The 23,591-nt window shown below is 45.5% G+C and overlaps 1 protein-coding gene across 7 annotated transcripts; it reads left to right on the top strand.

Moving 5' to 3' along the window:
* The first annotated feature begins 1,616 nt into the window (after nucleotides 1-1,616).
* LOC131880206 (mitogen-activated protein kinase kinase kinase 4-like) lies at nucleotides 1,617-23,449 on the top strand. Of its 7 annotated transcripts, none has more exons than XM_059226763.1 (22): nucleotides 1,617-2,758; nucleotides 2,833-3,134; nucleotides 4,928-5,107; nucleotides 5,743-5,805; nucleotides 6,495-6,637; nucleotides 12,338-12,606; nucleotides 13,284-15,089; nucleotides 16,141-16,308; nucleotides 16,593-16,879; nucleotides 16,950-17,176; nucleotides 17,253-17,494; nucleotides 17,992-18,141; nucleotides 18,209-18,370; nucleotides 18,461-18,861; nucleotides 18,948-19,199; nucleotides 19,418-19,503; nucleotides 20,322-20,351; nucleotides 20,726-20,905; nucleotides 20,972-21,150; nucleotides 21,364-21,664; nucleotides 22,383-22,669; nucleotides 22,739-23,449. In XM_059226763.1, exons 2-22 carry the CDS (start codon nucleotides 2,887-2,889, stop codon nucleotides 22,847-22,849), a joined length of 5,772 nt encoding a protein of 1,923 aa, XP_059082746.1. In that variant the 5' UTR covers nucleotides 1,617-2,758; nucleotides 2,833-2,886; the 3' UTR covers nucleotides 22,850-23,449. The 7 variants fall into 7 exon arrangements, with proteins under 7 accessions (XP_059082746.1, XP_059082745.1, XP_059082749.1 ...); XM_059226762.1 differs by having other exon boundaries at nucleotides 1,617-2,764; XM_059226766.1 differs by lacking the exon at nucleotides 5,743-5,805 and having other exon boundaries at nucleotides 1,617-3,134.
* Nucleotides 23,450-23,591: the final 142 nt, after the last annotated feature.

Raw genomic sequence — 23,591 nt, 5'->3', positions numbered from 1 at the left:
AAAAATCTCTGAATACAGCGTGCATGATGAGCCCCTTTATTTGAACTCAGTGTAAATGCTACACTTCAAACAGTTGGTGAAGAAAAAGATTGAAAACATTTGTGAGGGGCAGCCTAACTTCTAGACATTTAGATTAGCCATGCAAAGTGTTAGAAATTCAAAGGAAAATGTAGTGCGTCACCCAAGTTAGACAAAGATAACAGCCAACCTACACCGGACATTGACTGAATTTGTCTTTTATTTCATTCAATTAGCCAGCTTGTTGATCCAAACAATGTTCTGATATTGAGTCAAGATATTAGTACAGTATCATAGCTACACCAAAACTGACTTTTTATTTTGTTTTGTAGCACAAATCACTCTACAGGTGAGAATGCTATTAGATCATGGTGCGAGTTGGCTGGGATGTTTGTCTAAATTTTCCCTTCACATTATGCCCAAAATTGGGATGCTGGACAAACATATTCATTGATTTTCCTTTACTTTACATGGAGAAATTTGAAAATTTTAATCAACCATCTTGATCAAATACAGCATTGTAAAGATAAGCAAATTTGATTTTCCAAGTTACTGTGAGCTTTCATGTATTTTGAATGTTAATAATTCAAATCCAAGCTACAATCAGGGTATTTCATTGCTGGGACATATTGACTCAAATTAAGTAAGTCATGAAACTTGCAATGGTTCTGCAGCTGCTCATCAAATATTCAATAATACTTCTAAATAAATTATACTTCTATAATTTTTCATTTAAGTAATTGTTACAATATAGGGTGTTTCTCTATATCTGACATCAAACATATCTTTAAAAACTAACAACTCCTTACCTAACAACACTATTACGAATTTGCTAAGAAAAAAGTTTTTGAATTTGAGAAATATATCGTTCTTTCTTATTATATCTAATATTACTATCTTTATTCATACATCATAGACATATAGAATTGGGCAAGATGTTCAATCTTTAGTATTTACTCTTTTTAATACAAGATCCTAAATGGCTCTTGATTTGAAACGAAAATATTAGTACAACCAAAAATACATAATAATGGTGAATTATTGAAGCTTTATACTTTGATGTCTAGGTAAGATAAAAAAGTTTGGAAAAAAGTGCCTTTAGGAAATCTTCTTGTGGAAATGTTAGAGGTGTAAGACAAAGGTCTTCAAGACTAAATTTGCATTGGATATCATCATCAATGAGCTATTTCCAAGCTCAAATATCAGTTTTTAGTAAGTTTTCATACTCAGTTCTGCAGCTATGGGCAAAATTTGGAGCACACGACTACATTATAAACCTAGTGTGTCTTTCAAAAGCGCCGATTGATTAGTGAAGTTAAGTAAGGGCTCATTTCCCCCAAGCTAGAAAAAGCTCGACGAGCCCCATCCCGAACTCCAAACTTGGAAGCTATGCCTAGTTAGCGCTAGCTGATTCAGGTCTCGATTTCGTTCCGTTCGCGACTCACTCCTTGGGTGGTGTGTGTCTCTCCCTGTCTCTCACCCGTCTCACCCGTCTCACCCCCCTCACCCCCCCAACTCGTGCCTGCCAGGACGTGTGTATTTACGTACTGGCGCCTACGTGCGCGAGTGCAGAGAACAACTGAAGAAACGCGAGAAACACTCGCTCGTCTCTTGTGTGGGTCCTTAGTGGTGTGTGGTCAGTGGCTACGCTCTTGTACGTGTTTATGGATATGAACTTGGAAATCAGGCCCAAGCTCTCGGGGGACCTTCATGCGTGGTGACCCGGTGGTGTCACATCCTCGTAGTCACCGACTGATCTTCTTCCTCGAAAAGTGGAGCGCCCTGCTGGCTGGTCGTGCGTGCCTAGAACTTTGGGGACCAAGCCAATCTGGCCAGGAAGGTCATGGGAACGTGTTTTGGAACCTAAGTCCAAGCTAAGGAGAGACTCGCAAGTACACCGTCCTGGTCGTTCTCGTCGTCCGCAGCCTTGTCCTCCTCCTTGTCACTATCGCTCTCGTTATCGTGGTGGGATCGTGAACCAAGAGCCAGGCGGGCACGCAGGCCGGCAGGACCAAGACCCACCCACGAACCTTACTCTGGTGGTGCGGGTCCATGTTAAGGGGGAGATCCTGGAAGCCATCAAGGCATTAGCCAGCGGGCACTAGAGTCCGTGGAGTCCGTGGTAGTGGCTAAGTGAGCCTCTATCGGACGGCCAAGCCGGTGTCTGGTTGGACGGGTGGTATGGCTCCCGGCACAACAAAACTCGTGTATAAGTTAATCACGTTCCAATCGCAGTAGCCTCTTCACTCATTGCCCTCCCACTCCTCAAAGCCTCAAAGCCTGAAAGCCTCATTGGCCGAGTGTGCCACATTGACCCTAAAACGAAATCGCTCTCTAATCGATCCATGGAAAGATGATCGACTGTCACACAATGAGAAACAAGGGTTTCAGTTCGAAGACTAGCCTTCTAATGTCACGATCTCTGATCAGCTCCATCCTCAACACCATCATCACCCATTGAGCGCCGCCGCCGCCGCCGTCGGCCGCTGCCGGCTCGATTATTCGATTATGTAATCCCGGGTTCGGCGGGCCAGAAAACACTTTTTTACGTTGAGTGAGTTGAGCTCGCTGGCTTGTGAGTCGAGCCGTCTGGCATGGCTGTTTTCGGCCAGCCCATGGCCAAGACTCGTCGGTTTCCACATCATTCCACCCATGAATTCAGGTGACCAGGAGGTCAGGAAGTGCGTACATCCATTCCGAAGAGTTAATCCGGAAACAAGGCCGGGCTAGCAGTGTGTGTGTAAGTGTAAGTGTACGTCTCTGTCTGTGCCATTCGTATCTCATAAGCGTTAATGTGCGTTTGTGTGCGTGCAGGCGAGCGTGAGCCAGTGACATTACATGGAAAGCTGAGAATTGGGCTCAGTGCCAATGGCGGCCAGGGAAGATCCGTTGCTCAAACGGGCCCCGGGGCCCGCCAGTAGCCCTGAACACGACCCGAGCTCGTTCCAGTCGCGATTGGGTGGGATCCAGATCGACGAGACACTCCTCCTCGAGGATCCCACCTTTGAGGACCTCGACCGACGACACATCAAGCCCGTCTTGAAGAAGAGTCCCTCGCCAAATCATGGTCCAGACTCCAACCGCAGTCACTTGGAGGTGATTCCAGCCTCGCCCAGGTAAGAGACATCGCCCCAATCGCCCTCAGAACGACCATATCCTAAATACATAAATACATACATCGCCAAGATATCGCGGATACTAAGATAAGGAAGGACAAATTTTTATGAATGAACTTGGAATGATGAGCGTGTATCGTATGGGGTCAATCACTAAACGCCCAGAGCGTGAAAATATCCCTTGTTTTAGACAGAGATAATGGGATGATGAGGCGGCCAATGCCTCTGCTTTGTTTGAGTAGTATCTAAGGGCCTTTTGTGGAAAATGTTTGGCTTGGTAGCGAATTGTTTTTCTGTACTGAGACCTTAAGAAAAAGTGTCCAAACAACGCGAGTGAAGCACTCAGATCGATGAGATCGGAAGATGAGGCGGCCAATGCCTCTGCTTTGTTTGAGTAGTATCTAAGGGTCTTCCGATCTAAATGTTTGGCTTGGTGGCGAATTGTTTTTCTCTACTGAGACCTTAAGAAAAAGTGTCCAAACAACGCGAGTGAAGCACTCAGATCGATGGCTTCTAGTTGAGAGGAAAACATGTCTTCCAAAATAGATTGATCCCACGTAAGGTGCATACACAGAAACTAGTAAATATATGAACAAAACGAATCCTGGCCCGATATCTTGTGGTTTCCACCAGGTTTGGATGTTCATTAGTTTTATTACATTAGCAACCACAATAACAACAATTTACAGGCATTCATAAGTTGTCAAATATAAGAAGGTCTGTCTCCCGTCAAATGGGCCAAATCCAATTTCCTCCCTACATACATCAAGCCCAATACTTCACCAACGGGTCCCATCTTTTATTTTCAACATATTCAATGAACTACTCGTACAACTCAACTTCATGCACAAATATTGTTGCTTCCTGATGGCAATGAATAAGGCGATACTCCGAATGTCAATGCCAAGTGGGTCAATATTCTCACCCCGTGGCATAAAAATCGTCCATAAAGCCGTGTTTTCAAATATACTTGTATCTTGATTCAACTCAAAATTAGAAGGGCCATTCAATTTGGAAGAGGTTACAAAAATTGTACGTGTATTAAGACTAATCTCGCCCAGGAGTTCTGATGGCAGCGATTTCCTAGCCAACTTCTGTTGCTTGAAGGAGGTTACCGGACCCATCATGATGATACTGACATTTCGTACTTAAGATCAATAGTTTTCCGAGTAGTAGTGCAATGAGAGAGGTCAAGTGGCGCTCTTGAAACTTCCCTTCCGACCTTTGGCGTACTACTCTAACATTCCCAATCTCGTCAAGTTTCGTTCACATCTGGATATTACGACAAGCTGTCGAGTGCAGCTTTCTTTGTCTTAAGTAAATTCGCTATGACATGTTCCTACTAACCTCTTGAGGGCTTTTTTTGCTGTGGAATTTTCGAGTTAGTCCTTGCGCACTCTCATTCATCCCATTCAATCCAAAAAATTCGTAATGTCCAGATCATCTTATTGATAGCGATGACCATTTCATTGATGCACTTATTTTCTCTGGGATTGACGGGCTCTAAACCTACGACATTTACCGTAAAGAGTAAATTATGGCATGAACCCGAAGTCCCTGAAACCCTTGTCTCGGCTAAATTTTGCCTTATTGTTATTGCCCTCTGAAGTTGAAATGTTGGGAATCTATGTGCTTATTTGTAAAATTCCGTCAAAAGCCTTACTGCACTGAACTACATTTGGGACCAATAAAAACAGTGCGAAGGATGTTGCACTCAACCATGTGAGTTTTGGGTCTGGGCAGCATATTCGTGATTGGGCAGGCTTTCAGTGTGTTATGGGACGTTTTTCCAGGATTCCCTCATTGGAGCTCGATTCCGAGGACTCGGAGGCCAAAGAGTCCGAATTAGAACGCGAACTTATGGGCGAGGACTACGACAAATACGACGAATATGGTCGGACCCCTCCCCGATCACGGATCTCCAATAATCGAAAGTGGAAAGACAATAAGAAGCTCGCTGCCGAGCCCGAGAGGTACGAACGGGAACTGCTTTCGTTTGAGTATTGTTGTTTACTTTGTTTTTTGATAGAGAATCAATATTGTGCTCATTTGGTTCCCCTCGATCGAGTTATGCTGATTTCAACCCGCCGATCGGTATTTAGCTTCATACTGTAACTTACTGGTTTGCTTTATGAAGCAGTTATCACGAATGTGAGATTGCTAGTGGAACTGATGATTGTGCAGTAACCCGAGATTAATATATGTTTATTCGTGCTATATTGATCGGCAGATAATTAATTGCCTTTCTAATATCGCTTTTGATATTAATATCAAATCCGTATTCTCCTTGATCTCCGTGACTCTGCCCTAAGATGCGCACTTGTATCGGCCAATACTAGGCTGGAAAGACCGCTTTCGCATGCGTTGCTTGAATTAATTCGTATTTAGTCGAAATCAAAGTAAAACGAAGGCGCCGACAGATTCAATCTCGATGTTCGAGGTTGCGTGAAATCGAGCCCCATTTCGTCCGCCTCCTCGGTCACTTAATTAATCACTGGATCGACGGACAAGCCGTATTTGTTCTGCCCTCCGAGAACGAACTTGACCGTTCCCCTTAGTGTTTCTCGTTCTCTTTTCTCTTTTTTTGTGCCCGTGTCCGATTCGTTAGACTGTCCCCTCAGTTCCTGTGTCTCCCCGATGATGAGTCGGATTCGGATCTCGAGGATCTGAGGTAATCAGCAAGCTCTCTCTTTTTATCTCTCTCTCTCACTGACTCACTGACTCACTCAATCAATCAATCGGAAAGTTCTCGGTGAAAGGGACGATGTTTGGGCCGCCGACTCTAAAACCAAACTAACTAACATAACCATGTAGAGCGTCTTGTGAATTGCTAATGAATACTGTTACCTTGCATGTGGAAGGGATTGAATCAAGTATGGATTCAACATGTACACGCTAGGCATGCTCGAGTTCTGTAGATTTGATAAACGTACGCTGCGTACTACTAAGTACGTGCTATGCTCCTTTTCAGAACCCGTCTGACTCGCTCAAACTTGAGCTCATGTGTGCGTTCCATCCATCACGTGTGCTCCGATTTTTTTCCCTCAATTGATTATTATTGTCCCCAAGCCAGTGCATAAATCTATCTCTATGATCATGTCCGTTCTGTTAAAGTATATATAAATATATCACGTACTAGAGGACGAAGAATGGCTCACGTTACTTTTACGTTGATTCAATTAAGATGGTTGCCAAGCAGCCCTTTGGCATCAAGATACGTACAAAATTTGGTTGCAGACACCTGCTTATTATCATCATTGTTTTTAGTATCATTACTTTTTGCTATGATGACTGAATCTACCGTTGAGCGATATGAATAAACGTTCTGAACCCCAATTAAAACCAATTGCCTTTTTACAGCACCAGTTCGGGGGGTCGGTGGGGAAAGACCTCCGTGGGATCCTCGTCATCGCAAAAATCCTCCCCATTTCGAAGGTATTCGGGAGACTCGCCCCGGCGGAGAAAATCGACCAAATTTGTCTCGTTCGATCGGGACGATTTGGGTAAGAATTGCTATATTTCTTTGTAAAGTCCCAGTTTGCATGCGAAATTTGAGTTTAAAAAAATGCTAGTCGATGGGTAAGTGGCGATATCAGTTTTGATGTACGTTTAGGATTCCAGATCAAACTTTTCTTCAACTTTGTTTGCTCCTATTCAATACGGACTCTTTTGGGAAGAAAGTTTTTGTCGTCTTAACTAGATTTCTCTCGAAACGGAAGAATGAGGATGTGTTCCGGTGTTGAGTCAAAACACGGATAAGTGGAGAAGGCAATTTAACCGGATGTGTATCCATCCAATTGCCGTCGGGAACCCTGGTAGGCTCTGATATATAATATAGAATATAAATATAGAAACCTAGCTAAAAGGTTGATCTTGGCCTTACCTTGGATCCAGTTTCACCCACCATCCTCTCGTAGAAGCTACTATCGATTGGTTCCAACTATTATGGCCCTATCCTCATTTATTCAATCCTTGGTAATACAAGATAATTGACTTTGGAAATCCAGGATACTGAAATGGTTGGCTATATTCTGCTCTCTTAAAGTTGGCACTGAGTGATTTCATCTTATTCGTCATTTCGATACACGCAAGTCTAATTTCTTTGAAAGTGCATGTTGTGTTAAATTCAGGACATTAGTAACGAAACTACAAGTAACGAAATTACAGTAGTTCGTTCCTTTTTTCGAAAAATGAATTGTAATTCAGTTCCATTTTAAACTGATGTAGTTGTAACGATCCCAAAGACTAAAAGAATTACTCGTCACTCGTTCCTTTTTTAACTTCCTAAGTGGCATTTAATTTTTCGTTTATCTCATGACAGTTGAGGAAACTTAAGGCTCAACAGAGCCTCCATCCAACTGGCATATTATAAGCAAGGGAAGTTAGGAACATTTAGAGACCCTGGATTCAGAGACGCGCGAGGTTTGACAAGTGGCTCCACTTCAAAAATGTAAACAATCAGTAGAACTAAAAAGTTTCCAAACAGATTTTGAACTGATGCACTGTATAAGAGAGAGTTCTATCATGACAATGATCATTGAATATTTCCTTCAAGGGCACTGCCAAATTTTACTTGAAGACAAGCTGATTCATGGATATGGCATTTTAGATTGTTACTAGTGTTTTGTTTTGTTTGTTATGAAGTCAGGTGGCAGCTCTCTCACTCGGCCTGCCATCTGAATGATGGGTGTCCCAATTGAGGGATATTCCCGCTTCATCATCACAGCCTAACATTAATTATTACCTCACCCTCGGGAATGACCACAGGTTCGCCCATTTAAGCTGTTAAAGTAGCAACTCATGCTGTAATCAAATACCACAGAGAAGCTTGGACTTGGCAAGCCTGGGATCGAACCAGGATTCGCAAATTGGAAAGCAGATGCTCTACCAATACGGTACCCCAGCAAGCCTAGATTGTTACTACTATTTTGTTATTTTCTAAATCCTTTCTGAACCCATTTTTTCATATGATTAGATTACTTTGATATTTCATTAGATTATTCAGATTAACATTATCACATGTGAGCTTCCTGAGTCTATCAAGAAACAAGTCCTGTATACTTTACAACGTAATCTGTTGAATATGGTTGTACTTTCTTTTTTGAAGTGCTTTAGTCCAACTTGAGATTGGCAGCATTTGAAAGATCAGTGTGTTAACTACATTTTATTGAGGAATACCACACTAATGCCATTGTAATGACCAAAGACACTCTTAACCGGAATGAGTTGGTTAAATCCATGGTAGATCAAATTTTTCATGAATCATTCAAAGCTTTGAAATATTATGCAATGCAAACGTGCAACCTCTTTTTAGAAGCAACTGACTCCCTGTCGGGAAGGTTTCCAAACAAAGCCCATGTTCGTTGACAATTGGCAGCCAATCAGATCGGTCGAATTTGATGACCTATACTCAACCTCGCGTATCTATGCCTAGAGCATCTATAGGAACATTAAAGAAATGAGAGAGCTCTTGTATTGGGAGAGATTAAAGAAGTTGGGACTAATCAGTGTTCAGAGAAGGTACGAAAGGTATCTGCTACTGTACGTCTTCAAAATCATCCATGAGATTTGTCCCAACCCAGGATTAAGAGTCAATTCTACTGACTGTAGAGGCTTGATGAACGTTTTGAGAGCACATTTATACCCTTGTAGGATAATCCTGCAAGGATAGAATGCTCAACACTTATGACATTCATATAAGAATGAAATGAAACATTTGTCTGATCCTAACTACATAGTACCATATCAAAATGTTTGCGATCATTTTACATTGGTCTTGTACTATGAAAATGTGCTCTTTCTCATTATTGGTGAATGATTCAAAAAGCTATACGTTTGGTAAACTTTCTTTTTATTTCACTGTAGAATTAGCAGCTTCTTAAGCAACATAACAGTACCTGATATTAGAACTGCCCAAAACTAACTGATAAAATGATTTGCATGATCATCATATTTAACAATTTCGTTTAATTAACGTCAATGAAAGGACAGACCATTGATTGATAATTGAACTTTTGCCAATTCATATCAGCTTTGGGGTATTTTGAAAATATCTATTACATCTCATAGGCATGATATCTGACTTTTCAAGCCCAAGCTAAATGTTAAAATGTTAGAGATTTTCACTACGCTTGACTCTTCACAGCTGTTTTTCCACACCCAGACCAAACAGAGGTCTCTCTTCAACGCGCTGAAAAATTCTATATTGTCCCTGAGATTTGATGAGAAATCATTTAAAGTATTGTTCGGACTCATATACCATATCTGAGAGTGTAATCGTCCTCAGATGGAAATACTTACACTTAGGAAAAAGGTAAACTGCCCTTTTCTTATCAAAGTTGAGGACAAATGACCTATATCGAGGTTTTCGTCGATTGTCACTTTTCAAAATTGAAACATTTTGTTAACTTTCAGAATGATTGTTAAATGGCAGGGTATTGGCACCGAGATGCTGAGTTACAATTGGGAGATCTGGCATGGCCTTGAAAGTAGGGCAAAAATTTAGTTTGAGAGCTTGTCCAAGTCTACATAATTTCAAGCCGACACCAACGCATTCCTTTTGATTATTAATGAGAAGCAAATTGAACAATGTACGAGCCCTAGAAAGAGAAGGTGGCGACTTGATTGTTCTAACTAACCTAGATTCTTGAAGGATTGAAGGTGCTCTCAAAACGCATGTGGAGTCTTTTTTCAAGAAAACTACCCATTTCGCCACATCTGATTACCTATAACCTGTAAGCCTTTGCCGTTTGGCCTCAAATCGCCGCATTAGCCGGCAAGAACAGCTTCAACACAATGGAAGCCACATAAACACCATTAGTTATGCCTGGTTGGTCCTAAACCCTCAATTGTTAGGAATAGTTGCGAGTCCATTCGTGGACACTTGGATTATTTGTGCAATGCTTCAAGAACTACCCGAAAAGTTTCATCAGAATTGATCGACTTTGTACGGGTATGAAGTATGAGAAGCTTTCATAGGTTAAAGTCTGTCATTTTTCGCCGCATCCGTGAATGCACTTCATTTCAAGGACAATCTCTTGTTGCGGATATGTATACAAGATGAATCAGTCATTTACAACGATTAAAAGTCAGCTTATGGTCTTGAAGAAAGAACAAATTGGCACAAATGGTGCTCGATCAATCGAAAGCCTTAAACAATCGCCTCGCTCTTTTGCCATCCAACAAAATAATATCAAATAAAACGCAACTGGACCCGTTGTCAAGTGATCTTCAAGTTCATCTCATTGCTCTTGGTTTTGATCCAGATTGTCAGGGCAACTGCTACGTATAAGGCCATCAACGCAGCCAACCCAGTCGCTCGGGCTCTAATCTAGGCCTTGAGGCCAGAAGCTCGAGCACTTTCTAAAAAATCCATGGGCAAACGGAATGAGAAAAATAGAGCCTCTAAGGATATCACCCTGAAGACCAGCCATATCGATCCACACGCCGGCGAGACCATGTGTAAATCCGGAGAATCGCTCTTCGTTTAGAACTCTTTTACAGCCAACCCCTCGCGCTAAAAACGAACTGACATTGGGTTCCGAAATACGCGCCATAAACTCGAGAGTTCATGTCTATGTTCTCAACCAAGGGTTCCAAGCTCCCTTCAGACAGCGAGGGTGAGACACACCGACAGCCAAAGCCAGAGAGACGACAGAGGCACAGGAGAGAGAGAGTAAAGTAAATGAGAGAGAAATTTGGAACACGAGTCACAAGGGGCTGAAACGAAGCCTAAAGCAACAGTTGTATTTGGGACGTGGAAGGTGCAACAGAATGGATGCAATTCTTTGGCCTTGAGATTAGCCCCCTAACCTAACTAAAGAACCTGACGAATGTAGGTGAGATGACGTCTGGCTTGAGATAGCCAAGATGTGGGACTCTAATCATCGAATCTCTGAAAAAATCCTCGAACAAATCAATGAGAAGAGACACGCACGTGCATCAGACAAATACAGGAGTGTCGTGGAATGAGTGTGTTGTGTGTTGCCAGTACGTAGATCATCTCCGGATAAGATCTCTTCCTTGATTTGATCCAACCAAGCATGTCGTCGAACTCCCGTGTGTGGCACCACGAAGACGAAGACGACGACGACGACGATGTTTCGTTCCTGGGTTGATTAGTAAAATATTCAAGTTCATTGTTTCCGCTTATCATCAGCCTTCATGAACCTTGACGAGTGAGTCAGGGACAGAGCTCAGTTCTTCAAGTACGAAAACAATATCCGTCTGCGGGATAAAAGTCACCGTCATAAAAGATAACGTCGAAGGGATTTCCTCTCCTGTGGAGGTTCCAACACCTGAGCCCTCATATTTTTGGTGAGCTCTGTTCATCTCTACGGGCTCGGCAGGAACTCAGTTGGAGTTCAAACTAATTCCCAGAAGCTTACCCATCAAGATGAGCTTGGCACAGGAAGATGACGGAGAAGACGACCAGAGTCCGCCTCGAGCGAGGAAATCCAGGAATCGAACGGACATCTTGAGGAGAAGTGCTCGGAACTCGTTACAACTCCTTATTCACAACGAACGCAATCGGAGCTACGAGTTCGGCAATGAGGAAGACAGCACTTGCGAGTACACCCCTGAACCCGGGGGGACCGGAAATCCTTTGGGATCCATGAGAAAAGTGAATGTGATTGAAAAAGTGGCCTTTTACGAAAACCCCGGAATTCTGATGATTATTCAGTCCGCGGATGGGGAGCAGATTCTCCACGCTAACGACGCTAACAACAATCTCGGCAACGACCGCATTGTCAACGATATCAAGACCAAGCCCAAGGGTGAGATTGGCCAGACTTTCATTGTGCTAAGAACTCCCTCGCTCACCCAGGAGCATGAAATGAATAACCAGACGTTTTATGCAGTGGCTTTTCTCCCCACGTCTTGAATCGTGTTGCCAGTGGTACGGCACACATCTAGACAAAGCCGAACGCCAAAGCATGGTGGGCTCCCAAGTGTCATAGCTCTTTTGGGTCCACATCAAATATTAGCTGAGATCGTCTTCCCTGTTCTGTTTGCGCGCACAACTCTTTTTTTTTTGTTTTGTATGAGCCAAGGCCAGATCTATCGCACATAAAATACGTGATAAAACAAGGTAACATCTGCCGACTTAATGGATTATCGAGACAACGCAAGACAGTCATTTATTATTGGTTATCCCAGCCTTTTTTGTTCTCCCATCACGGTCTCCTCTCTTGATATTGCAGATGGTCCCCTTCCAACCACGTTTGCGCAGTTCAATCAACGCAAACGTGCCACTCATTTGTCCCGAGATCACGAGCGTTCCGAGAAATGGGAGGCCAACGTGTTCTCGCCCATCTACGGCGAGAACACCACCTTGTCGCTCGGGGCCCCCCGTGGAGGGGGCGGTACCACCACCTACTTGACCAGTCCGGCCTCAACCGGGAGTCTATCGCAATTGGGTCATTCGGATAGTGTACCCCTGGGCATGAGTCGGATCCCCGCCGGATTGAAGGTAAGAGCATGAAGGGGAAGGAATAGTATTACTTACACGTATTAGGTCTTGAGGTGGTAATGAAGAGAAACCAGTGAATTAACAAGTCCTGGATGAGGAAAAGGACTTCGGAGGAAGGCAGAAAGGGGGGGGGGGAGCTAAGTGGACAATTAAGTTATGAAGCGGTGGTTCTCTCAGGTCCTTAGCCAACACGAGGCTCGAAGGTGTGTGGCTCATTCACGAGCTTCACGCGAATGAAAAAAAGCCACATGCTTTAGAAATATCACTTGCTCTCTTTTTAATCAACTTTTGAATGGAAAAATGAATGGTATGAGGACAACTTTAGAAGCCTCGGTTTATTGTTCAGGTTCATGATGTTCAACGACTATATCTTTGTTTCTCAATTCGAGACACTTTCTGCCACAGAAAGCTTTCATGCGACATGTACATAAAGCCAAAACCTTTCGCGTAAGCCCTTACGGCTCCTCTCAATCATTTTTCAAGAATCCTCAGACAGTCTCCAATTCTTCACCAAGTAGTAATGCGTTACCGAGCAGGATGTTGACTAGTTTGTTGAGACCTAAGAAATATTGATCCTTTTGACATGTCACACCACGTCCTTGTCGATTCCTGTGTTCCTGTCGTGTTCTTTTTTTTTTCATTCCTCGCCATGACTTGTTCATCTGATACGGTTGCAGGTGGAAACTCGGAACCGCTTCACGTCCTTGTTCAGCTCCAAGTCGGTGGCTCAACATCGGGGTGTGTTGGACGCTTCGGATCCTTCGTCATTGGGTAATGCGTCCAGTGAATTGCTCACCCCTCGTCGTCGAACCTCGTCCGTGTCGGGGACGGATCGACAGACCTTCCATAAAGTGTTCAGTGCCATGATCAAGTCCAATCAGCTCTATTCGGCCGAGAAGCTCGACCGACAGGCCATGTATCGGCGGGAAAAGAGCTACAACGACGCCCAAGTCTATCAGAACGACAGTGGCGATCTGATTTGGCTGGAGCTGCAGGCGTGGTTCGCTGGTCGGACCGTCATGGAACAGGATGCCTTCATCACCTCGGCACGCCGATCCATTCGGGGAGTGATCGACGAGATCCTGGACTTCCACTTTGAGACCGACGAGGAGCAGAACGAGCGGATGCGGCTGGAGCGCGAGCGCGATCGAGAGGCCAGCGTCATGTCCGATCGCTCGGACGGCACGGTGGATGCCAGCACTTCCAGTGACATCTACTACGACGCCTACGAGGACCCGTTGTCGAGTAGCTTCAAGAACATGATGGTCTTGGAGCGGGGCATTAGTGAAGTGTCCAATGTGAGTGAGTTGGACTCGGACTCGAGTCTGCTCAAGATGGACTATTGCTTCGACGACATTCGATACTCCTTGGATGTGTTCAACGAGGAGCGTGTCATGGTCATGAACATGGCCCTGAGCCAGGTGGCCAATCTGCTGGAGAAGGTCGAACGGGCCGAGCAATACTACGCCTCCGAGCGGACCTTCAAGACCGACCAGAACATTGCCGGCAACAAGGAGTTCCAAGCGCGCATGAAGTGCCTGTGCATGTGGTACAATCTGACGGATCAATTGCGGTGCAAGATCAAGGTCCTGGGCAATGTGCTCTTGGGATTGGGCGCCACTCGGCGAGTACCTTGGCCCTGTTGGCTGGATGACCCGACGGGTGCGTCCGTTTTGGACGACCCGCTCATGGCGAAAACCTCGGTGGCGTCCACCTCGGACGTGACTCTGGTACCCTCTGAATCCTCGCGAAAGAACACGCCTAATCACTCTCGGAGCTCGTCCTTACTCGATGTGGATGCGGCTAATCGGTTGGCCGTGGCCAACATGTCTCGCGTGAGGTTTAATGTGTCCGAAGAAGATGCCAATTCCACGAATCCGTCCGATTCCAATAACTCCACGTCCACCACGGACTCGGCGGCCAATTCTCAGCCCTCCTCGGCCGTGCCCTCGGCCATCGTCACCGAAACGGGTCGGCAGATCTCGAACTCGAGCTGTGGCAACTACTTCTTCATTTCCGACGGGAGCACGTCTTCCCAATTGGACCTGAAGTCCAACGCCAGTCCGTATCGCAAGTACGTGGACAAGTATTTGAAGACCAAGGGCCTTAGGAAGACCATGTACTTCCTGAATCGGGTGATTCGCGGCCCGTTGCGCCGGACCAAGATGGCTTTGGAGCGGCAACACCACGTGTTCCAGACCCATCCCAGCTCGGAACACGGTCGGAAATGGAGCGGGAGCGCGAGTGTGCCCTACCACCCTCATCTGGAGGAGCGCTTCTCGTCGCACCCGGTGCCCTCGGAAGAACGCCGGGAGCTCTCCGAGTTCGGCGTGTGGAATCCCGAGTTCATGCGAATGAACCTGCCCTCATTCCGAGCGCCCTATCTATTCCTGTGTCGTATCCCTCTCGACGTGATTCATGAGTGTCTCAAGATCCGGTTGGAACAGAAACCTCACGAGCCCTCCGAGTTGAGCATACGCCAGGTAAACAAGTCCACACCCGCTCATACACCAGTGATGGTAATCACTGCCATTGCCATTGGGTTGGCTGGTTTCTCGGAAAGCCCACCAGGCCATTGGAACGAGCGGGGGAAATGAGAGTACCCATACAGTTTTTCGGGGATCTCGGGGGCAAAAACTTGGGGAGTAATGAGGACATGAGCGCTTCTTGGCTCGTGCAGTTCCTGGCTCTTGTTACGTTCTCCTGCCCTTTTATGCCGCAAATCTTTGGATACGTCCGCCATGAACTTGGAAGGCGATGGCAACGAAAATCAATTGAGATGGCTGGGATCCATCACGAACTTTCGGTCCTCGGTACCTGAATTATGCATGAGTCGGCAGTGAACGATAACTTTGGCGAGATTGTTAGTAAGCCTGTAATGCATTTTTGTCACAGCTGATGATAGGCCTGGGATAACTGTAAGTTATGGTCTTACTCTTGATGAGCGTTAACGATTTCAGAGTCATGGAGTACAAAAGCTGTATGTAAAGAGTAATTTTCCACACTGAACTCTTATCGACTCGCTCAATCTTTGAGCTAGTCAAACCGCAATGACAGCGTTTCCCATTTTCCCCCAAATTGTCCCTAGGGACCCACGTGAGCTGAGGTCATGCTTGTCTATCCAATCTAGTAATGCCTCAGTAATGAAATATTTATACGGATCATGGATTCCAGCCAGTGTTTCCCTCGCATAGAGGTTAAAACGACCTTGGTGGAGGGAGGCATTGACTGTGAGAACCCAAAGGTCAGCTCATCGTTTCATCCGCCCTTGAAACGGAGGATGAAGAAGCCCTCCAAGAAATGAGTTAGGACAGAAAAAGGGGGCTTCCCCAATTTTGGCCTTCATCGTCCAAAAGTTTAGAACTGGTCGCCACGACACACACACGCACACACACACACACACACATTCACTTTCACATTTTGGAAATGGTTTGTTAACCTCTTTTTGATATTGGAGGGAGGGAGGAAGAACGTGATTGTTGAGGTCAAGGGGTTGTTCCATTTGTTATTACTGATATATTGTTCCTATTGTAGCTAATGCGCGAATGTAAAGAGGTGCTTCGAATTGCGGTGATTGAACGTCAGACCTACATTTCTCGCGTGAGAGCGGCCATCTACGACCCCGAAGTGGACAAAGAGTTCCTCGATGCATTTGAACAGGACATGGAAGAGTTCGACCATAATCTCACCCTAACCCTGGAGGTAAGTGCGTCACGATCATTGGACTCGATTCGAGTCAATCGAGAAGACAAAGGAGGCGAATGGCGGCGTTCGGAGTCTAGAAAGAGGGTCGGCCTCATTAGTCGATCCGTAGTCGGAGCATTAGGCCCTCATTCATGTGTTTTTATTTATGACTATGTATGTTGGAAAGATGTGGCGGGGTGCTCCAGGGGTATGGGTCTCCTGTGAAGCATGCTGCAAAGCTGTTTCATTTTGAACCTTGGCTTAGAACTCATCGATGAGTGAACCATTCTAACCCTTGGTAGGTTTACTTGAATTACCTGCAATCCTTTGTGACCATGATCCAATCGGATTCATCGCTCATGATCTCGGCTTATCAGAAGAGTCTCTTGGAGGAGGAATGGCAGTTCATCAAGACCACCTGTCCCCACATTCCCGATGGGGAGAGCTTCTCGGGAAACACGTTCTGTCAAATGGCCTGTGGCATGCTCAAAGCCATTGGGGATTTCCTCAACACTGAGATCGACGAGGTGGTCAGACGAATGTTCGTGTATCCAGACAGCGAGAGCTCGGACGACGAGACCGTGACCAAGTAAGGGGGAAAACCGCCATTTGGCCTCGACTGTTCCAAGCATCATTCATTCCAACTCGCCAATTTACAGACACCAGATCTACGAGGCGTGTCGTGGATTCCAAGCTGTGTTCCACGAAGCCAGGGAGCGCGCCATCAAGGGCGTGGCTTTCGCCAAGACCCTGCGCAAGGACTTTGAAGTGAGTGCAGAGTATACCATGAACATCACGGCTCCGGAAGTCATTCAGCGGCTCTACGAGACGGGCCACGTCCGGATCGTGGCTCCACTCTCGTCCAAACACCTCATCTTCATCGCCAGTAAGTGAGCAGGGCCCACATCTAGCCGTTCTCAATGGTCCAGGAACTGAACTGGGATGATGGTATCGCTTTCCAGGTCGGATTCAAGATCGCAACGACTTCATCGATCAATTGCTGGCCATGCATTGTGGGGCGGAGGCTCTGCACGGAGGGGCGGGGCATGGTGTACACGTGGGCGGTGGCAAGCCGGAAGAGAACACGGGCTACTTGGTCCTGGTCAAATACGAGTATGACGAGGAGAAGCCACTCGATTGGGCCGGAGAGACGCTGGACATCCGACCCACGGCCGAGACCACTATCACCCTGTCCCAGATTGAGGTATGTTGACTCAAATGTTGCGAGAAGTTTTCCTTCAGTTTGACGGTCCCTTTTGAGTGGCCTTTGTTGCCCAAGGTATCTTGATGAGCATTGATGATGATGATGGTAAAAGCATCATGTTCATGAAGAGAAACAATGCCAAGATTCTTAAAAGGCTGTTGTTTCTCCGTGCCAAGTACTAGGTAGCCTCTTTAGCTTGGGCAGAGTGGCCTTGTCGTTTTTTTCTTGGGTAAGCTACTAAGACCGATTATTTCATGCATGAACAGGTCGCGGAAATGCACTTTGCAATTGAGCACGAGTGCACACAACTTAAGAAGGCTTCATTTAAACCAAGGGCAAGATATTTTATGCAGAAAGAATTGGGACACCACTTCACAGTTGGTATGAAATGTCGTTCAAGAAGGTGTCATTCCGTTCCGCGCCCAATAACTTTTATTTGGACCAAGTCCTGAAATCAATCATTGCTCAAGATGATGAAATTTGGAAACCTTCCTCAGGTTGAAGGTGTGCTCCTCGTTGCTCCCAATGCTGCCTTGCTGTCCAAACGACGTGTGGAATTCACCCGAGTCATGAAGGAGTCCCTCACATTGAAGCATGAACAACGAGCCACGATTAATCGGATTGCAGTGTCTTTAGAGCAAGTCAAGGTGAGTCTTTTCGTTCAGAAAATCTTTGCCCATAATGCCAAAGCTAAGAGTATGCGCTCTATCGCAGCAAGAGGCTCTGACTCTCCGAGAAAAGATCTCCGAGGAATTGGTCATGGTCGAGGAGAAATGTGATGTGACCGGAATGGGCGAGTTGGAACCGGCCGATAAAGAGGCGCTGTCCCGTCGAACTCGAGAGATATTGCATCAATGCTACAAATTTGGTTTCGAGGTTCGTCAATTTAGATTTCACACCCACTCTCTCTCGACATCGTGAGGCTCCCTATCTGGTTTTCAATCGTGAGATTTTTACGTCCCCTAGTACCACAAGGAGTTGGATCGATTGGTGACGGGTCAATCCTCGAGGACGGCTTTGTCCAAAGGTGTCATTTCATTCAGTCGTCAGTGGATGAATTTCGTCCTGACCCGATGTGAGCGGGGGCGTGGCATCAAGCCCCGATGGGCCACCCATGGGATAGACTTCCTCCTCATGACGTCATCGCCCAACTACACCAAACAACTCAATGACAAGTCGTTCCCGGAGTTCCGGAACCTCGTGGAGCAGTGCTACAACCACATCATTGGGGACGTGAGCGTGAGCTCGCCCACCCCTTCTGGCGGCAATTCACCGGCCTTAGGCGGCAATGGGGGGGCCACTTCGCCCATAACAGACCCGGGAAGGATCGGGGTGCGATCGCCCAGTAACTCAAGGCCCAGCTCAGGGTAAGACTACGAGATTTGAGGTCATCAAAATTGACCGTACAGATCGTGCTGTGGAATAAATTGCACACTATTTCTCTGGGGAGTAGGACCCGAATGCAGTCGCCCGTTCGCACACCACATCGTGTGGCATCCGAGAGCAAGTTGCATTGTGGACTGAGTGCCGTGGGCGAGCACAAGGCCATTGACGAAGCCATCCATTCTCATTCTGATCCGCCTTCCACCTCCTCGCCAGGAACGGGACAACTCAAGAACCCTTGGCAATTGCGCTCCGTTAGTGAGACGAATCCGCCCAATGTGGACAAGCTGCATATGCCTCCACCTCCGAGTCCCTATGTTCCGTAAGTTTGATGTCCACCCCACATGAGACAGGGACCTCAATGGGCTGACTTCTCTGGCTATCGAGATATAAGATGATTCGAGCTGCATGGTCAGTCGAGCAGCTTGTATCAGACGGCTGGAAGACATTTCCAACAGAAAACATTCATGAGGACATTTACCCCTTTTGGTCGAAGTGCTTGTTCCCAGTATGGTATGTACGTTTTCATTTTATTTTCAGTCGGAAAACCAGCAAACCCAAACCGAATGGAGCTGGAAGTGACGAGCCTGACACACCGGAAGTGTCCGTCAAAGTTCCTCCCTATGGTAATTGAAAGGCCTTCGCTTTAATAGACTGCCAGATAGACTTTCTAGAGCCCTTCGAAACTCAATTACAACGTCCAAGTCCAAAGTAGAAACCGGAACTTAGGACCCACTTCGGCATCAATTAATAGTTGAAAGACCTCTGTGAGATAACATGGCTCCATCCGAGCTCTTTCCACCATTTCTGTTTTTCGAGCTCCTCGTAGAAAGATGAGAAAATGAAGGGAAATGGACAGGTGTATTTTCTTGAAAGAAAGCAATGGAACATTGCTCTTTTTTGAGCCACATGATGAGATTGCACTTTGCGGAAGATACCTGTTATTCATCCAATTTTCTCTATCCTTCATTGTGCCATTTTCAACAACGCTTCGAGCAACATCGAAGAAGAAGTACAAACTCATCGAGCAGGTGTTGTTGCATTTATGTTCCTTTCTCATCGAATCCTATTCAATTTGGATCAGAGGCAAAGATCCTCTCAATTCTGGGAGGACAACAGTAGATTACTGGTCCTACATAGCATAGGAACGACGTTCTATCCGTAACATAATTGGAAGTCGCGTCTGCGCTCTCTCTGAATTTAATCAATTTGGAGAATAAAGCCTGAGCTGAAATAAGGGTTCCCTTAGATTGAGCGAGAAATTAGTTAGAGAAACGTCGAATAAGACAATGAGGAGAAGAAATCGACCTCAAAGAATCGACTCGTTGTTGTGGCTTTTCGTTTGAAGTTACTATATTGAATGAATCTCAATTATATCCCTTCAATGAAATGCTGATGTTAGTTTCTTAGTAAAGGAGGACTACTCTCTAACATGTTCTTCTAGCTCGGTCGTGGAGTCTTATTCACAGCGCTGGTGAGAGCCCACTGACGTACATCTAAGCACTTACTTTGAATGCCCTGCATTTATCACGCTGTTCCAACCAGGCGTTCTGATTTGATTCGACTTTTATCGGATCCGTATTTAGGGCCTTGATCAAGTATATGTTGGGAGCAACAATCTAGCCATTATTGTCCGAGCACGCGTGGTTTAAAAGATTTTTAATATCCCTTTTGAGCTCGTTTTTTTATCTCCTCTGGGCATGAACCATCATTTCACCTTTGTAGAGTGTTTCTATTGCTGTCTTATGTTTGCATGGGCACTGTTTGTAGCAAGTGGAAAAGCACCAATTATGAGAAAATTCCATTCAGGAAATACCCTAATTTGCTCAGTGGACCCTTGTATTCCAGCCCATCTACCCTGGAAAGAGCGGGTGCAAAAAAGCATGCTGAATCTGGAGAAATTTCGTGACTCTAAGCGCAAAGATGCGGGTATTATTGGGAATGTCCTGGACAAGGCCAGGCGCGAGGACCGCATTCATATTCGATCAAAAACGGTCAGTTTCTCGTGGCAAAGAGGCAATAAAATCGGTAAGGACTTCTAAGTTTTATCGTCGCCAAATGGAGTTGTAACGTTTTATTTTACATGCTATTAAGGTCAAGGACACTTTGGCAAGGTCTACACCGCCATCAATAATGAAACCGGTGATATTATGGCCATGAAGGAGATCCCCCTGCAACCCAACGATCATAAGACCTTACGCAACGTTGCTGATGAACTCAGGATCTTTGAAAGCATTCACCATAAGCATCTCATTAACCACTACGGTGTCGAGGTAACGATTAAGGCCAATCACCACAGGGCTTGCTCGTTTTTTGTGGAACATTTACTCTGAAATCACTAAACTTCGGTCGAAGAGCTATGATGGGGCGATTGCGGCGATTGGGGCGATTGGGGCGAACTGGAGTCCAGGGCTAACCATTGAATTGTTGGCCCAAGGGACCGCGAACATGTTTCCTGGCGGTTGATAATTCTTGTTTTGGTTCAGGTTCACCGCGAGGAGATGTTGATCTTCATGGAATACTGTCCAGAGGGAACCTTGGAAGATCTGGTTTCCACTATGGAAGATGGACTCGAGGAGATCCTTCTGCGCAAATACACCCGCCAACTCTTAGATGCAGTAGCTTGTCTCCACATGCACGGCGTGGTCCATCGTGACATCAAAGGAGCCAACATATTCCTGGCTGACGAGATGAGAACTCTCAAATTGGGTGATTATGGCTGTGCCGTCAAGATCAAGGCTCACACGACCATGCCCGGTGAACTTCAAGGCTTCGTTGGAACTCAAGGTACGTCTTGATCTTGGGGCTAGATGTATTCGCTTTGAGATAGCATATCATTTTGTTTACGCACGCTTGTGCACACTTGTTGGTCACTCATAACTAGCGATGGCAAAATTCGACTTTGAAGGGATTTCTGCCACTTTCTGCCACCATTTTCTGCGAGGTGGTCAAAAATGGCTTTTAATAATTTCCCATCCAAGCTATGTTCTCGTTTTCCAAAAATCCACTTTGAAGGAATTTCTGCCATTTTCTGCCACGTGGTCAAAAATGGCTTTTAATTTTAATGATTTCTCATCCCTGCTCATAACGGTTGATGCATACGTTTCAAACTAGCAAATATGTAAATCTACAGGAAAAAAGCCATTTCTTTTTGGTTTCGCTTTCCAAGGGTACAACAGTCAGCCACAAAGCAATATTCCGTTTGGCCTAAACACAAACCAAAGGGCTAAGAGTTTTGAACCATAATTGAAAATACATTTTCAACTGGTACATTCAGTTGTCAACTATTTTATTGCTGTTTCCTTTGACACTGTTCTTTAGTGACGCGTAGTTGGTGTCTGTTTGACGCTTTCATAGTGCTTCATCTCATATGAATCACAACAGAGGCAGTCCATGTTTTTGGGATTGAAGTGTTTGGGACTACGACATCTCAAAATTTGACCACTTGACCATGTGCAAGCAAGGATCAAGCCATGGCATGCCCTTATATTGCATTTGATTTCAGCGTACATGGCTCCCGAGGTCTTCACGAAAAACATGAACGAAGGCTACGGACGAGCGGCCGACATTTGGTCGGTGGGCTGTGTGGTCATTGAAATGGCCACCGGGAAACGCCCCTGGTTCGAGTTAGAGTCCAACTACCAGATCATGTTCAAAGTGGGAATGGGCGAGAGTCCCCAAATCCCGTTGAAGATCTCCAACGAGGGCAAGGAGTTCTTGGCGTTGTGTTTCGAGCATGATCCAAGGAATCGTGGCACGGCCGAAGACCTTCTGAGCGAACCTTTCTTAAAAGTAAGTGCCACGGGTTAAGGGCTTCTCGCCATCAGGCGACCCCCAGTTAATGCCGGGGTATCCTTCTAGTTTTACTTGGAAGAGGAGAACCAATCGCTGCCCATGTTTGCGTCGGTGACCGATTTGCCCGATTATCAGCGGAAAATTGCACTGAGCCGGAAGAGTTCAGGGCATTTCTGACCCAAGGCCAAATTGTCGGGTTGACTCGAAACCCATCTCACCCGGCTGTAGCGGAGGGAGCGGCTGTAGCGGCGGGAGCGGCGCCAGGTCCGATGTCAAATCTGCAAAAAAGTGGAAGAGGAGGAACAAGCCCCGCCGTGTGTTCGACCGTTCGTGAGTTTTTTGAACGGTCAAACAATATTCCTTGGTGAATGGAGGAGCTCGATTCCGTTATGTCCCTTGTTCATCGGCTACATTCAGAGAGATAAAGTAGTAAAATGCACGACAAAGCCACCACTGTTTGGCAAACAATCCGACCCGGTCCTCGTGTCAGGACCTCAACATTACGGTTACCCTCTCTTCTATTAGGGCCTACTCATTCCATCAATTCGTGATTGCAACCCATGAACTACAATGTGATAAACCGATATGTGTAGAAGGAGTCATGTCTCGTTGTGTATGTCATGTTGTCCCACAGGATGAAAATAATATTATCACCTGTGTCATATAGTTCTATTCAATGATTATCAGTTAATCTCAACGATCATGCCACCACATAAACGTTATATTATATTCAGTCCACTAACTTTTACTCGAATAAAAGAGTGTGTGCGTGTTCAATTGTTAATATGATTCTTCGCCGTCCCTCGAATGCGCTTTTTATACAGTAAAAAGTATTCTAGTATTTTTTCTATTTTAGATAGCAATTCTTTATGTTGCATTAGCAATGAGAACTGATGGGACAATGCGAACCTTTTCAAGC

Source organism: Tigriopus californicus, chromosome 5 (genome assembly GCF_007210705.1).
Source record: "Tigriopus californicus strain San Diego chromosome 5, Tcal_SD_v2.1, whole genome shotgun sequence".
Taxonomy (NCBI): Eukaryota; Metazoa; Arthropoda; class Copepoda; order Harpacticoida; family Harpacticidae; genus Tigriopus; species Tigriopus californicus.
Note: the sequence above shows the minus strand (reverse complement) of the source record. Positions and strands in the feature narration are given on the sequence as shown.

Bases quoted from the DNA above. Each gene is read 5' to 3' on its own strand.
- LOC131880206 (XM_059226763.1), top strand. From the start codon at position 2,887: ATGGCGGCCAGGGAAGATCCGTTGCTCAAACGGGCCCCGGGGCCCGCC. The intron at 15,090-16,140 runs GTAAACAAGTCC...TTCCTATTGTAG, and splicing joins CCGAGTTGAGCATACGCCAG to CTAATGCGCGAATGTAAAGA. The intron at 21,151-21,363 runs GTAACGATTAAG...GTTTTGGTTCAG, and splicing joins TTAACCACTACGGTGTCGAG to GTTCACCGCGAGGAGATGTT.